The sequence below is a fragment of the Trachemys scripta genome, chromosome 1 (assembly GCF_013100865.1).
Source record: "Trachemys scripta elegans isolate TJP31775 chromosome 1, CAS_Tse_1.0, whole genome shotgun sequence".
Taxonomy (NCBI): domain Eukaryota; kingdom Metazoa; phylum Chordata; order Testudines; family Emydidae; genus Trachemys; species Trachemys scripta.
The window spans coordinates 193756228-193770939 of record NC_048298.1 but is presented as its reverse complement, the minus strand read 5'-3'; the positions used below and the strand labels follow the sequence as shown (position 1 = coordinate 193770939).

The 14712-nt window shown below is 41.6% G+C and overlaps 1 protein-coding gene across 2 annotated transcripts in view; it reads right to left on the bottom strand.

Moving 5' to 3' along the window:
* The window catches only part of TRAPPC10 (trafficking protein particle complex 10), an 89336-nt gene that overhangs the window by 25833 nt on the left and 48791 nt on the right, over positions 1-14712 (bottom strand). For both annotated transcript variants that reach the window (XM_034753787.1, XM_034753776.1), the window contains exons 12-15: positions 13885-14025; positions 12612-12724; positions 5592-6106; positions 401-542 (exon numbers count right to left, since the gene is read on the bottom strand). In XM_034753787.1, the coding sequence (XP_034609678.1) occupies positions 401-542; positions 5592-6106; positions 12612-12724; positions 13885-14025 (911 nt within the window). The remainder of the gene's footprint in view (positions 1-400; positions 543-5591; positions 6107-12611; positions 12725-13884; positions 14026-14712) is intronic.

The following is a 14712-nucleotide window of genomic DNA, read 5'->3' as shown; positions in this document are numbered from 1 at the left end:
AAAGCCAATACAGTGTCACAAAACTAGTAAGAAATTCACAATGGTGCAGTCAAATCACTATCTATTCTCCCCATCAACGTGTCTAGTGATGCAAGATCAAACCCCACTTGATCCTTCAAAAGGATACAGACATATATATGCACTCCAACTAAGCCAGATTCTGAAATTCGCAATCAAATACTAGTTGTCATGTCACCTGACAAGTGGGACTGATAGTGTTCAGACTCACTAAAGCCTAAAGACTCATATGTTCTCAATAGAAGTAGTTTTAAAAGGAAGCTGCAAAAGACAACAGAGCAAAGTAACTTGTTTTAGATGAAATGAGAAGTAAGAAACATGTCATGTAATGAGAAAGTAACACGAACAATCAACACATTCTTAGTGTTACAAGTTTACCTACCAGTCAATGGCTCCACTTTTAGCTGGGGCTCCTGAGAGTACACATCATACTGCACAACTGGGTAAATGTGAGGAAGGACAAAGTGCACTTTACCCACTGACGTGCACAGCTGCCTGAGAGTATATGTCCCAGGTTCTTTGGCCTTTGAAAAATAAAAAGTGAAACTGAAGAGCGGATTTTCAACCTAGCAATTATTTTTACATTTCTCAAGAAAACCCTTTGTTTTCTCCACTGAACTTCTGACAAATGAAGGACAAATACATGTCTCAGCCCATTTCTAACTTGTATGCTTTTATCTGAACAACTAGGTGAATAAAAAGAACTAAGAAAAAAAAAATTCATGAAATTGCTCAAGTGCTCCAAATGCAATTTTAATAACTGCAAAGGACCACACCTAATAATGGGCAGGGGGGAAGGGGTCAGGAATGTTGTCCATTTGAAGAATAAAGTCAAGTGCTGTCAATTGAAATACTCTGTTACCCAAAGTATCTAGCATAGCAACCCACTCTGCTAATTATTTATATCTCATACATATATATATTTGAAGTGAGGGCTACATACATTAAAATATAATGAATATGATCATCTATGATATTATGGACTTTACCAGGTCACAAGCAGCGGAGTGCTTATTTGGCTAGCATTCATAAAAGCCCACACTGTGCAAGGCAGACTTCAATCAGTATAAGCCTATGATGTTTTCACACTTTCTTCCACATTGTGTGGACACCTATTAATGAATATATTTTAATCTCAAACTCTCCACCAACTCTACCTTAAGGCGGCTAGTTATGATAGGATAGCACCATTATAAAAAATAATAAAATGGTACACCTATAGGTGTGCTTCCAGAAGATGCATCAGTTCTATCCCTGGTGAAGGATAATGTGTTAGTCACTGCTGATAAACAAGATTTGAGGTTTGGAAGTGGTCTCTCCCCCCCCCCCCTTTTGTCACTTCTTACTGCACAGCATTGAAAGTGCTACAAACCTTTGTTAATGTCATAGGCTGCTCTCACAGCAGAATTAGAATTTTTTGGGCACTGGAATGAACTTTAGTTTTAATCAAACTAGCAGTTATAGTCAATTGAACAAAAAACTGAAATGATACAGCTATTTATCCTGTTAAAAGCACTGAGGGCATATGAACACCCAAACAGCATCATGCTAACAGAAGGAAAATGCTGGCCTCTCAAATCTATAGTATTTTGAATTTTTCACGTAGATAGAGCAGGTTTTCTAAAAAATCCTCCTAATTTTCTTGAGCATAATGTACAGATTTGTGTTGTGTGCGCCATATCACATCACATCTGATGTGGAATTAACCCATAATACACAAACCTTATGCGGCCTGAAGCATTTGTTTTTTGTCTGACAGTGAACAATCAAATTCAAAAGGTTTCAGTTGTAAGTTAGTGGTTCTGCACCTGCCCCCAAATTACAATCCTACAAGCCTTACCATCTGAGTGTTTTCTCAAAACTTTTTCCCATCTTGTAAATAGACAAAAGCATTAGTGCATATTATGTGCTAATGTCATGGGAGATTTTATGTAATGTAAACCTAAGCAATTTTTAGGAGTCATAGGAGAGGGGAATACAGACCCAAAGAACCCAGAAAACTTCTGACCTGCTATAAAACTTTAGAATGAATACATTTAAAGAGGGTCAGTTTGGAGTATGGCTAAGAGACTGCTGCACATTTAGCATGAAGTTCTATGCTCGGTCTAAAAACCTACAAACAAAGCAGAGTGCACATACATCCCATATGGAGGGGAGCATTTTCTTTTCCCTTTATTGTTCCCTCAATGCAATTGTTAGGCTCACCTACACTTAAAATTTTGATCGGCATAGCTATGTTGCTGCCCAACTGACATAACTGGGCTGAACTAAGCACCAGTGTAGACGCAGCTCAGACAGAAGAATGCTTCCATCAACCTAGCTACCACAGCTCAAAGAGATGAATTACCGACAACAATGGAAAGTGCCATAGGAAGTGTCTACACTACGGCACTACAGCAGTACAGCTATGCTTGGCGTAGACATGGCCTTCATCCTACACAAGTGAGAGAAGTTTCTATAATCCCATTTTTTAATCTCTTGTCCTGTTAGATAATGTAACAAATATTAAGCCATCATCCTACAGTACGTGCACTCAATTTTTTTTTAAATAAACATACCACCTCTAATATATTTTTAAGAAAAGTATCACCAAGTGATATCTAAGTTACTTGATACTGTCAAAGTTCTAGAAATTAAAACTCTGTTCTTAGCAGAAGAGGATAAATGCTGGATGCAACACTCCGCATGAAGGAATCTAACAGCACAATTTCCCCTCTTGCTGTTCCTTCACTACAGGAAGAGATTTGAAAACAGGAGAATTAGGAAGTTAACCCTCCCTCCTTCAGTACTGGCCACCAGAAATGTACATAGTATGAGATATAAAGAATAGTTCAAGTAGTAAATTGTATCTTCATTTATATTCCATCTTTCTGCTTCCAGAGTTTAGTAGATTGCTTCCTCACTCATGAAGCCAAAAACACTGTACACACTAATCCCCTACAGCCTTCTCCCAGTCAGGTTCTTCAGACTTAGATCCAATTTTATACGAAACTGCATCTGCAGCCACGTGGCCCTCTGAAATCTCCAAATCGCATTGCACTGCCTCTATTACTAGATATGGGTTGTCTGAGTGGTATGTAACAGCCACTGACTCACAGGAGGTATTCAAAAACCTAAAAATTAGACCAGTAGGTAGTGCACAGATCACACGGTTGCCAGCTCTCAGTTCAAGCACCTGCTGCACCAACGTGAACTTACATCTCCAGCAGATAAGTGCTACCCATACAGGCTCACAGTGTCAGCCTGCCCCTGTATGAGCACCTCTCTCTTTAGTGCTTGCCGTCTTAATACTGCAGACTGAAAAACGAAAGCATAGACTGCACTTAGCCTGTAGGCTAAATAGAAAAGTTAGATGTTGAGATGGTGACAGACAATGAAAAAAGGGGATGGAAAAAAAAGATTAATTTGAGTCTCAGGAGAAGTGGGGTAATACACACAGGTCATTATGAGAACATGGGAAAAAATTCAGTGACCAGCACTGTTAAAACCTCCAATTTTTAAAATAATCTATAGTTCTGCTTTTGTTCAGTTCTGTATAAGGTTGCAAAGTTAACTACTAAAACATTAGGAAATGTCAAAATTAATTCAGTGTATTATGAGGCAGTGTATAATTACAAAATCACATACGGTTTTATTCAAGGACCATTGCCTCACTCAGTATACAGGACAGGCAGAGCTCAGGAAATGAGGCAAAAATTCAATATTTGTTTTTATACTCAATGCATTGCTTTACTTACTGCACACCATCTAGACACTGTATTGAATACAGAATTATTCATTTCCTCGTCGTTTATCTACAGTTTGCTCATCACTGTAGTATCCAAGTTTAATGCACACCCCTCTCTGGAGGTCTGAAGACTTTTTTTTAAATATACAGACAGGGAACTGAAGCACAAGATGATTAAGGCAAAACACTTTTGCAAGAGGCTGCATTCTGAAATACCTATTTTTCAGAATATTTTAAAATGCTATATAGACATACCAAATTATTCCTCACAATACCCTGTCAGGCTAGTCAGTAACTATTATCCCCATTTTACAAGTGGGGACACCAAAAAAGTCAAAGTGATTTGCCTAAAGCCACACAGCAAATGAGTAGCAGAGCCAGGATTAGAACTCAGGATCTCCTAACTCCCAACCCCATACACTCACTCCTCCAGTCCATACTGCCTTACTGCTAGAGGTACGAAGCGTAATAGCTCTCAGGTTGTGTCGGGCTCAGGCTAAGGGGCTGTTTAATTGCAGTGTACATGCAAATAAACAGCCCCACAAGCCCGAGTCAGCTGGCACGGGCCAGCTGCCGTTTTTTAATGGCAGTGTACATACCCTCAGTGATTTCAGCTGCAACTGAGTACTTAGCACTTCTGAAAATCAGGCCCCAGAGATCTCAGGTTGGGCACCCAGAAAATAAAGCACACACAAGTAGTGACCATCTTTAAGAATTTTGGTTTAAAGTTACTTGCCCAGCATTATATATATATATATATATATATATATAAAAAAAAAAAAAATCTGTGGCAGAGGCAGGAACACAACCAGTTTTCCTGGCAGCATTCAATTGGCTTAATTAGTGCCATCCCTTGGGTAGGGTGAATCGGGGCGACCGCTCTGGGCCCCGTGCTTTGGGGGACCCCATGGGCTGGTGGATTGGCCAGTACAGTCAGTCCCAGAAGAGATGAATCAGTCACTTCCGCCCTGGGCCCCGAACCCCCTTAGGGACGGCCCTGAGCTTAACTGTGTATATACACATTTCTCTCTTCTTGCAGCTCTCTCCTTCAATCACTACACACCTTCTATCTTCTGCAATGAATGAGACTGAGGTCCTTTGGGGAAGAGTATTGGTAACATAGCTAAAGACTGTCATACTCACAGGGAAAAATTAAAAAGTTACACAAGCAACCTTAATTCTGACATTTCCTAAGAGCAAGTGGTTGACTTTGCAATCTTAATATTCTTATTTTTTTTTTTGTATGCAATGATTACTATAGCTGCTATCACACCACACTCTGGAAATGAGCAACCACCAACATGATTATGTATTGCTACAGCTAAAACTGGCTGATACTGACTCTGGAAAAAAGATTACCTGTAATAGAACGCAATAAGAAAAACACCTCCCCGCCTGGAACCTTTTATGCATTACTTCGAGCAAGTCTGACTATGGAAAAAAGAATCTTACCTTTTCTAGAACATGATGGACAATGAACATTGTAGTTTGTGACAGATGTAATACTCATCTGAATTTTAGTTGTTAGATAAGTGTTTTATTTTTATTAAAGTGATAACTGGATAAATAAAAATGACTTAATGAGTTTGGTGGGATCATTCTAGTCTCCCATTTCTGCACATCAGAGAACCAACCACACACTTTAGCAGAGTTAGCAGCCTCTCTTCACAATAGGCCAAGGTCTGCAACAACAAGGGCGAGCCAGGAAGAGGTTAAGCTGCATTGGCAAAGCTGTGGCAGGGGAGCAACACTGGATACCACTTGCCAGCACTACGCCCTTCTCTAATCAGTGCTTTTAGATCTTCTCTTTCATGAGTGCTAGGCTCACTCAATTGTAAAAACATACCTGAGTTCTGAATGTTATTGTATTGACCCCTGGTTCCAGTATAAAGTTGCTACATCTTAACATGTGAGCCCCATCCTCTAGAGTCACCCCTGAGGGCATTTCCAGAGAAGAGCTGCTCTCCTGCCTTCGCAGTAGCATGTGCACATTTTTGCAGATTATTCCCGTCGTGTTCAAAGAGTTATCCGAAGGGCTCCTTTCGTACATTTCATATAACTCCAGTGCTGGCAAGTTATTTCTTGAGAAAGGGAAGCCTGCAACCTCATTTGGGAAGCTGATAATACCGTTGGAAGTTTTGTGTTTAGTGAGCCATTCAGCTGTTTTCCGGTAATTACTTTTCTCAATGCTGAAGTGGACATTGACGGCAATCTGATCCACTTCGACTGGGACGGGCATTTGGCTCAGCAAAGTCAGCTCAATAGACAATGTTCCACCCACATGGATAACAGCATTTGGAGGGTCAAAATGTAGAGTTTTCAGCTGTGCAAAGGAATGCATAGACAGTATAACCTTTTGACCTGGAAGTACAGACAAGAACAAGGTATTTTACTCCTCTCTGCTTTTGGTAATGCAAGGTTAGCCTTTACAGCAATCCATTTTTTAAAAAGTTTAGAAATTTTAAAAACTATGTCCCCGCCCATCCCAAAGTGACAAAAAACACATCACCTTCTTAAGCTAAACGGAATAAAAAAGTTTAAATTCTAGATGATGCCTAAAATGAAATATATTTTAAAGTTACAACTTTAGTTCTGCCTCAAATACAATTATTGCAGTGAGAAAATCTGACAAAAGAACTGTTCGTGTCAATAGCTTTTAAGCTACATAGTACACCTACACCGCAAAAAAACCCAAAAAAAACCACACGCCACACTCATGGCAATGAGTACACGTCTCAACTGACTCGGGCTTGCTATACAGGACTAAAAATAGCAGTGTAGACATTCCCACTTGGGCTGGAGCCCAGGCTCTGGAACCCAAAGAGGGGAGCGGATCTCAGAGCACCTTTTTTGCAGGGGCAAGGGGGCAGTGTAGATGTACCCATAGCAAGATCTGTTATTCATTGAACCTCTTCAGAATCACTTACTAGTGTAGCACAGTATCATAAGACTAATGCTGGGCTATTATTCTTTATGCTCCTGTACACCTGAACAGTTAATTTAACATGACAGAAAAAAATATTCCAGAGGACATACCACCGGAGCAAATGCAAACTCATGATAGTTGTGATCAGAGTGGTGCCTGGAACCATTATCTACACCAGGTCAGGTTCCCCTCACTCTTACATCATTGCTAGATGCCAGAAAACAACAGTGACAGACACTTAAAAAAAATTTCAACTAGGAAGCAGGTCTAGCATGACACATCAATGGTATTTCCAAGGTGTCTTCACTATTGTAATCTAAGCAGAACATCAAGAAATATGCACATAAAGATGAGCAGTATATCTTCAGAAAAAATTGCGGCGAAGTGTGCTCGGAGTTTAAATCATAGTAAATGCTTCTGAGGACAAAGTATAGGCTGGAGTAGAGGAGAAAATCAAATATTTATCAAGGCAGTCAGAAGAAAAGCCATTAGCCAGAGGGGAGCACAAGGCTGACACTAGAGAAGGCAGGACAACAGTCTGCAGAGCATGATTTCAGAGCTACAGGGAATGGGATCCAGAGGCAGAAAGGTAAATCAGGGAGTGTAAGATGGTCAGAGATGAACTGTGGGCTGCCTTGGTAGAGGCAACAGGGAAGTAGAAAGGTGAGGAAAAATAGAAAAACTAAAGAACCTTTCTGGTACTCAAACTGAACATGTTAATTAGTGCATCATCCATTATTGCCAATAATGCATGAACTAAGAAGGGCTTCCAAAAGTCTCTCTCAGCCTAATACCATTACAAAACGTGGACAGACCAGAATTTAGATAGAGAGTTATTATGGCTTATAAAATGAAACAGAATTATACATTATAGTAAAGAATCCACTGCATGACAGTACAACAAACCTGCAAAAGCCTTCAGGAAATTCAGAGTTACAGATCCTATCAGGCCCTATCCTCTACTCACAGAGCTGCACCTAATTCCATAGAAGCAGAAACTGAGGGCTCAAAATTTGGCTCTCTTAAAACATTTATAAAATCCCAAAGAATTGGGAACCATCTTGTTTATTATAACATTTCTCTATACAAGTAACATCTCCAGTGACTCCAGATCACAAACCCTTTGGGTTTGTCTATACTACAGTTACAACATGGTTCCAATTTGTGGTACAGACAGAACCCCTCTCTGATGGACCGCAACCTTGTCATGGTGGAGAGGCTTGCATGGGCTAAAGACCCTCAGAGCTATGTCATCCGGAGCTTTTATACTCCTGGTAGGGTACCCCTTGGCGAGCAGGTCTGAGATGAGGATCATGACTAACCATGGTCCAAACTTCAAAAAGACCCCCAGAGTGGATCGTGTGCATAGAGAGAACCTTCTAGTACTCTGCAGCTGTGAAGGCGGATGAGGGCTGCATCCCTCAAGGAGAGGGACCCCTAGTTGTCTTGGATCTCTTTGCCACTGGGTCAGGGTTTTCCTCCTGTCAAGTTTCGTGTGGTTACTGCCTGCACACCAGTTTCCCCACGTTAAAAGATTTCACGCACAGGCCTCTGCCAAAGTCCTGCAGTGATGGACGAGCGGCAGGGAAGGACAGAGCAGTGATCTCTGGGAGTCTTTAGTCACAAATCTGCATGCAGGCAGCAGCCATGTTATGGTTGTTTTGTGCCTGGTTGAGACAGAAGTGCGTTTCGGCAGCAGCGGCTGTTACTGACCAGGCCTTTTCAGGATCCCCTCTGATCACCCCAAATGAGGAGGGGGCTAGAAAAGGTGCCCCAAACATAGGCGGTCTCACACTGTTCCGACTGGATGGCCGTATCCAGTGGGATCACTCAACTCTGCGGCTGAAACGAGATACAAAACAATGAATTTTGCCACCTGGAATGTCCACACCCTTATGGGCTCTCAGTGCAGCAAATGCCCAGAAAGAAGAACTGCCATAATTGCCAGAGAACTGGCAAGACTCAACACTGATATTGCAGCTCTGAGAGACCAACTGAGCCGATGAGGGCCAATTAAAAGAGGATGGAGGTGGCTACACCTTCTTTTGGAAAGGAAAGCCACCTGAAAAGACAGACATTCACATGATTGGCTTTGCCATCAAAAATAAGATCGCCAGTCAGCTTTTGGAGCTTCCTGGGGGGATCAATGAGCGTCTCATGGCTCTTTGGCTCAAGCTTAGTAACAACCAATATGCCACAGTCATCAGCATACACGCCCCAACACTCTATGATGAGGAAGACAATAAGAAGCAGTTTTATAGAATTCCCGATGCAGTCCTCAAAACCAACCTAAGGCCAACAAACTCATCCTCCTGGGAGATTTCAATGCCAGAGTCGGATGGGATTCCCAGCTCTAGAGAGGCACAATAGGCAAAGAAGGGGTGGGAAATGTAAACCCCAATGGTATCCTCTTTCTCAGCAAATGTGTGGAGCATGACCCGCTCATCACAAATACCATCTTTAGGCAGAGTAACAAATTTAAGACCACCTGGAAACATCCTCAGTCCAAAACACTGGCACCTCCTTGACTATGTTATAGTCAGACTCTGAGCCTATACCAACGTCCGTATAACACGAGCTATGAGAGGTGCCGATCACTGTTGGACAGACCATCGATTAATAAGATCAGTCATGTACCCGCAGCTCGCTCCACCACACCACAAACACCCAAAGACTAAACGAAAGCGGTACAACGTCAAAGCACTTCAAGACCAAGCCAGCCGCGAGACGTTCCAGCAACATCTGAGAAACTCTAACCTGCCTGACATCACTGACACTCAAGAGCACTGGGATCAACTTAAAAACACCATTCACAATGCATGTGCTGAAACCATAGAATATTCCACTCATCAGCACCAAGACTGGTTTGATGAAAAAGAGGAAATCCTAGGATTAATTCAACAGAAAAGAAATGCATTTTGTAACTGGCAAAATGATTCCTCTAACAAACGAAAACATGAGGACTATCATATGCTTAAAGCCAAAGTAGGCTATGTGACATCAAAAACAAGTGGTGGCAAGAGAAGGCCTCTGAGATCCAGGATTTTGTAGACCACGATGACATGAGAAGCTTCTTTCAAGCAAAAGCTATATATGGGCCAAGCTCCAAAGGCCCAACCCCCTTACGTTCTCAGGATGGCTCCACCCTCCTTAAGGACAATGCAGTTATTAAACGACACTGGAAGGAGCACTTTGAGAGCCTACTAATCCACAGGCCAACCGTCTCTGAAGACACCATCAAGTTTATTCCACAATGCCCAGCAATGGAACATCTTGCTGATCCTCCATCTTTTGACAAAGTCTGGGATTCCATCACTCAAACAAAAAAAAAAAAAAATCAAGGCACCAGGCCCAGATGGCATCCCAGCTGAGGTTTTTAAAGCTGGTGGAACAATGCTCCAGCACAAACTTTGCCAACTCCTCGACAAAATCTGGACCTGCAAAGAAATTCCACCTGACTAAGAATGCCAATATTGTTACAATATTCCAGAAAGGGGACAAAACTTGGTGTGGGAACTACAAAGGTATTGCTTTCCTCTCCATCACAGGAAAGATTCTTGCCCAGATCCTACTAAACTGTCTCCTCCCCTCTCCCGAGGAACTCCTCCCCGAATCACAGTGTGGCTTCAGGCCATCCCGAGGCATAATCGACATGACCTTCGTGGCACAACAGATTCAGGAGAAGTGCGGAGAGCAACACCAGTTCATGCAGAGAGTGCAGAGAGCAACACCAGCAATGTTCATGACATTCATCGACCTAACCAAGGTCTTTGACGATCAATCATGATGCCTTATGGAAGGTGCTATGTAGGTTTGGCTGTCCACAGAAATTCATTTCCATCATCAGACTACTCCATGATGGGATGACTGCCACCATTTTGTCCAATGGCTCAGAGACCGAACCATTCACCATTTGCACCGGTGTCAAGCAGGGCTGTGTCATTGCTCCAACACTCTACTCCATTTACCTTGCTGTGATCCCGATTCTCATTCACGGCTGCCATCCTGATGGAATCAGGATTGAGTATCGTATGGATGACCAACTCCTCAATCTTCAATGTCTCCAAACAAAAATCTAAGATCACGAGAATTGGCATCACTGACCTACCGTATGCAGATTGCATCATTCTTGCATACCCAGAGGCCGACCTGCAAAGCACCCTAAATCTTTCTGCAGATGCTTATCCCAGCCTGGGTCTCTCTCTCTCTCTCTCAACATCAGGAAAACCAAGGTACTTTACCAGCCCTCACCTGCACAAACTACTCTTCGGACTCCACAAATTACCATCAGCGGAGAACCCCTGGAAAATGTGGACCATTTTCCGTACCTTGGCAGCCACCTCTAACAGCCAACCAGCATTGACACAGAAATTGAATACAGGATCCGTTGTGTCAGCGCAACTTTTGGAAGATTACTCAAACAAGTCTTCAATGATAGGGATCTACAAACAGGTACCAAGATCTTGGTTTAAAGACAGTTGTCATCCCCACACTTCTCTATGGGTGTGAGATCTGGGTAATCTATAGATGATATCTCAAGCGGATGGAGTGGTTCCAGCAGTGCTGCCTCAGGAGGATTCTCAGGATCAGCTGGTAAGACCAATGCACTAACATCAGTGTTCTCTCTGCAGCCAATGTCAGTAGTATAGAAGCGCAAGTCATGAAACACCAACTCTACTGGGCTGGCCGCTGTGTACGTATGCCTAACACTTGCCTTCTGAAACAAAGTACTCTTCTCTCAGTTAAGTCAGGGAAGAAAGGCTCGCCGAGGGTAGCAGAAGCATTTCAAATACATACTGAAAGTACATCTTAAAAAGGAGGCATCAGCCCAACAAACTGGGAGGACTTGGTGCGTAACAGAACACAGTGACGCCACACCATACAGCAAGCCACAGCTCATTTTGAGGAGAACAGACGTGCTCATGAGACAGAGAAGCGACAAAGGAGGGAAGAAAGGGCACAACCCTCCAGCCAACAGCTATGTCTCCCCCAAGATTACACCTGTCACTTCTGTGGGAAAATCTGCAGGGCAAGAATTGGCTCCTCAGCCACTTAAACTCACCAATGAACCCCCTTGGTAGACATCAGCCTCGTATTGAGGGATAGCCAAAGAAGAAGACCAACAGAACCTAACTATGTTGCAACCAAACAAAGGCCACTGGGCATTAGCAGAGTTAAAGAACACTTAGGTCACATCTACATGCAACTATTGATTAAAGCAACTGGGACCATGTTGCCACTAGTTTCATATTGTTTTCTGCCCTTCTGGGGGCAAACTTGTGCAGGAGCACATGTGACTACTGAAACAAGCTGAAACTAAGGGGATGAGAAGGTGAACAAGAAACAACAATATGCAGGAAAAGGATATATCAATAGACCACAAAAGGTAGGAAACATTTGAAAAAACAAAGACCTTACCACATGAGCAAACTTCATAGCTATAATTCACTACTGGTGGAGCCTCACTAGCTGAAGCAGTGCTGGGAGTTGTAGCAAAGAGAGGGGGCAGACAACACTGTGGTAAAAATGCCTGTGCCCTATCTACATTACATCTTACACCGTTAACACCAATGCTCCAGCAGCAAATTATAGATACAAGATATGCTAGTGTAGATGCAGCCATAGGGGGAAAAAAAAAAAAACAGGACTACTATAGAAGAACTGGAGGAAAAAAATTCACTCAAAAGAACGCCCAAAAACACACACACCCCTAAAAACTTGAGGGGCTTTATGTGAGAGAGGTGGAAAAAGATCCCGATTTGTCAGATAAAAGTGAAATTAAATCAAATAAATAATTGAATACATGTGGGGTTGTGGTCCAGAAGTTACACACAGAGCAGTGAGCTCTGATCAGAAAGACTTGCTATCTCCCTTTGAAAAGAAAGGTTAAAGATCCGATCAGCTGAAATATTACAGTCAAATATTTAAATCTAGTCTCACCTTTGCCCTCTGTTTGCTGGTTGGCAAAATTTAAAATTTCTTGGCAGAAGTGCTGGCGCTCATCTTTTGTTAAGTGATCATCACTGGCTAAAAGACTGCTTGTTTGAAGATAGCTGACACACCACGTTAAGGAACTGAGGGGAAAGGACTACAATCCATTTCAGAAACACTTTGGTGGGGGGCGGGGGAAATGTGATTCATTTTTGTGTTACTGCTTTTCTATCCTCCAGATACTGGATAAGCTGCTTTAGCATCAACAAAAATTCCCCATTAGAAAATAAAGCAATGGGAGGGTTCACTATCACTAAAGCCCATTACAGAAGCATCTTTTTATTTTACTGCAGATTATCTAATAAAAAGTTATCCACCACACTTAGTTTTTTATATACCAAAATGTAGCGACTGTCTCAAACATATTACTGACTGGAGGAAAATTCACTTGCTCTTTACTAACCACAGATAAATGAATTGCAGGGCCAAAATATTGATGCATTACATTACACTGTGATAAAAATTAAATAAGCTCTAGCATTTGATTAAATTCTAGTTTATTGGTGTACACCATACATTTAATGCACAGAACTCCACTCTGGGAATCTGCCAAATGTGATAGCAGCACTTACCATAACTAATCGTAAGAAAGGAATTTATATTCTCTTGGAGTACAAGGACTTGCTGCAGTACAGTATTCATTAAGACTACATCATCATTAGCTCAACAGCATTTTTTGTAAGAGCACATTTTGAAACATACAGAATAAAATTTTCAAAAGTGCCCATATGACTTGGGAGCCTAGGGTCCATTATTAGAGGAGACTTAGATTTAGGATCCTAACTGCCTAACTGAAAATCAGTTGGACTTAGCCTCCACTATGTTAACGTGTAGGCAGAATCTCTGTACAGTGTGATGTTTATTGGACCAAAAATAAGTAACATCATACAAACTTTAGGGCCAACATACCCTTTTCTACGGGTGCCAACAGAAAATGTGTACACTAGATTTGTTAGTCTAATATAATGCATCACATGATCTATGCTTTGTCAGCTCTGTCACAAGGACTCAGATGTTGAAATACCAAACAGGCAAACATAAGAACAACCTGTATAAAGAGATCAAAGACATCGAATGGACTGTAGAAAAGTCAACAGACTAATCTCATTGGCTACTGACTGGACTCTCTCCAGCCTCACATCCAACATATTTAGGTAAGAAAATATGCATGTCAACGGTACGTCAATCTGAATTTTCCAGGTTTCTTTATTTTAGAAGATACTTTTCAATTTGTCCAAGGTGTTTCTGACATTCTGCTAACTGCTTTCTTGTATGTGTGATAAGCAATGCCCAGCCCTCAGCAAGGTAAGTTTTTAGTGCTCCTTGAAGATAGACCTCTGCCTTCTGTGGACCCTTCTTCCTCCTGGAAAATAAAGAATAAATAATTTGCAACTGATCTAGGTATAACAGAATGCCATGGACACAAAACTTTTCTACATATACCCCAAGCCCCAAAGTTCTAGAAAGTAAACAAAACTGAAAAAGCAGCCACTTGAGATATACGCATTGAATATGCACTTGACAAAGTATTGTAATGGATGATCATGCCATTAATTTTGCCAACACTGTATATCAGGGGATTGCTTTTGCATTTCACCCAAAGCCAAAAGTTAATTTTTAGTTAGAAATACTACACAGTGACTACACAAAGCATTCAAACACAAATCTGTCTTGGAAAACATAGGAACCAAAGTCAAGGTTCTCCCCCTGCCAGCCCATTGGGGTCATTAGTGTGATGCAGCTGTCTCATTTTTATAATTAAAAACACGCTTATTCAACAAGTTCTAAGTATACTAAAACTGAAAAGAAAAAAAAGAGGAGATAGACCATTTAATTACAAAATAGCTCTATACAATCCTCATCTCATGTCCTTCAGGTCAAAACCTGAGTGAATTCATGACCCTCATACTATGGCTGGAAGGTCTGATTAGCTATGATGGATCAACAAGAGAAAAGTTCCAGTATAACAGGACCCAAACCAAAACACTGCCCTACTCAAACTACCTGAAATGTAAAACTGGGAAGCATTAATGAAATCTCTTCAGAAGAG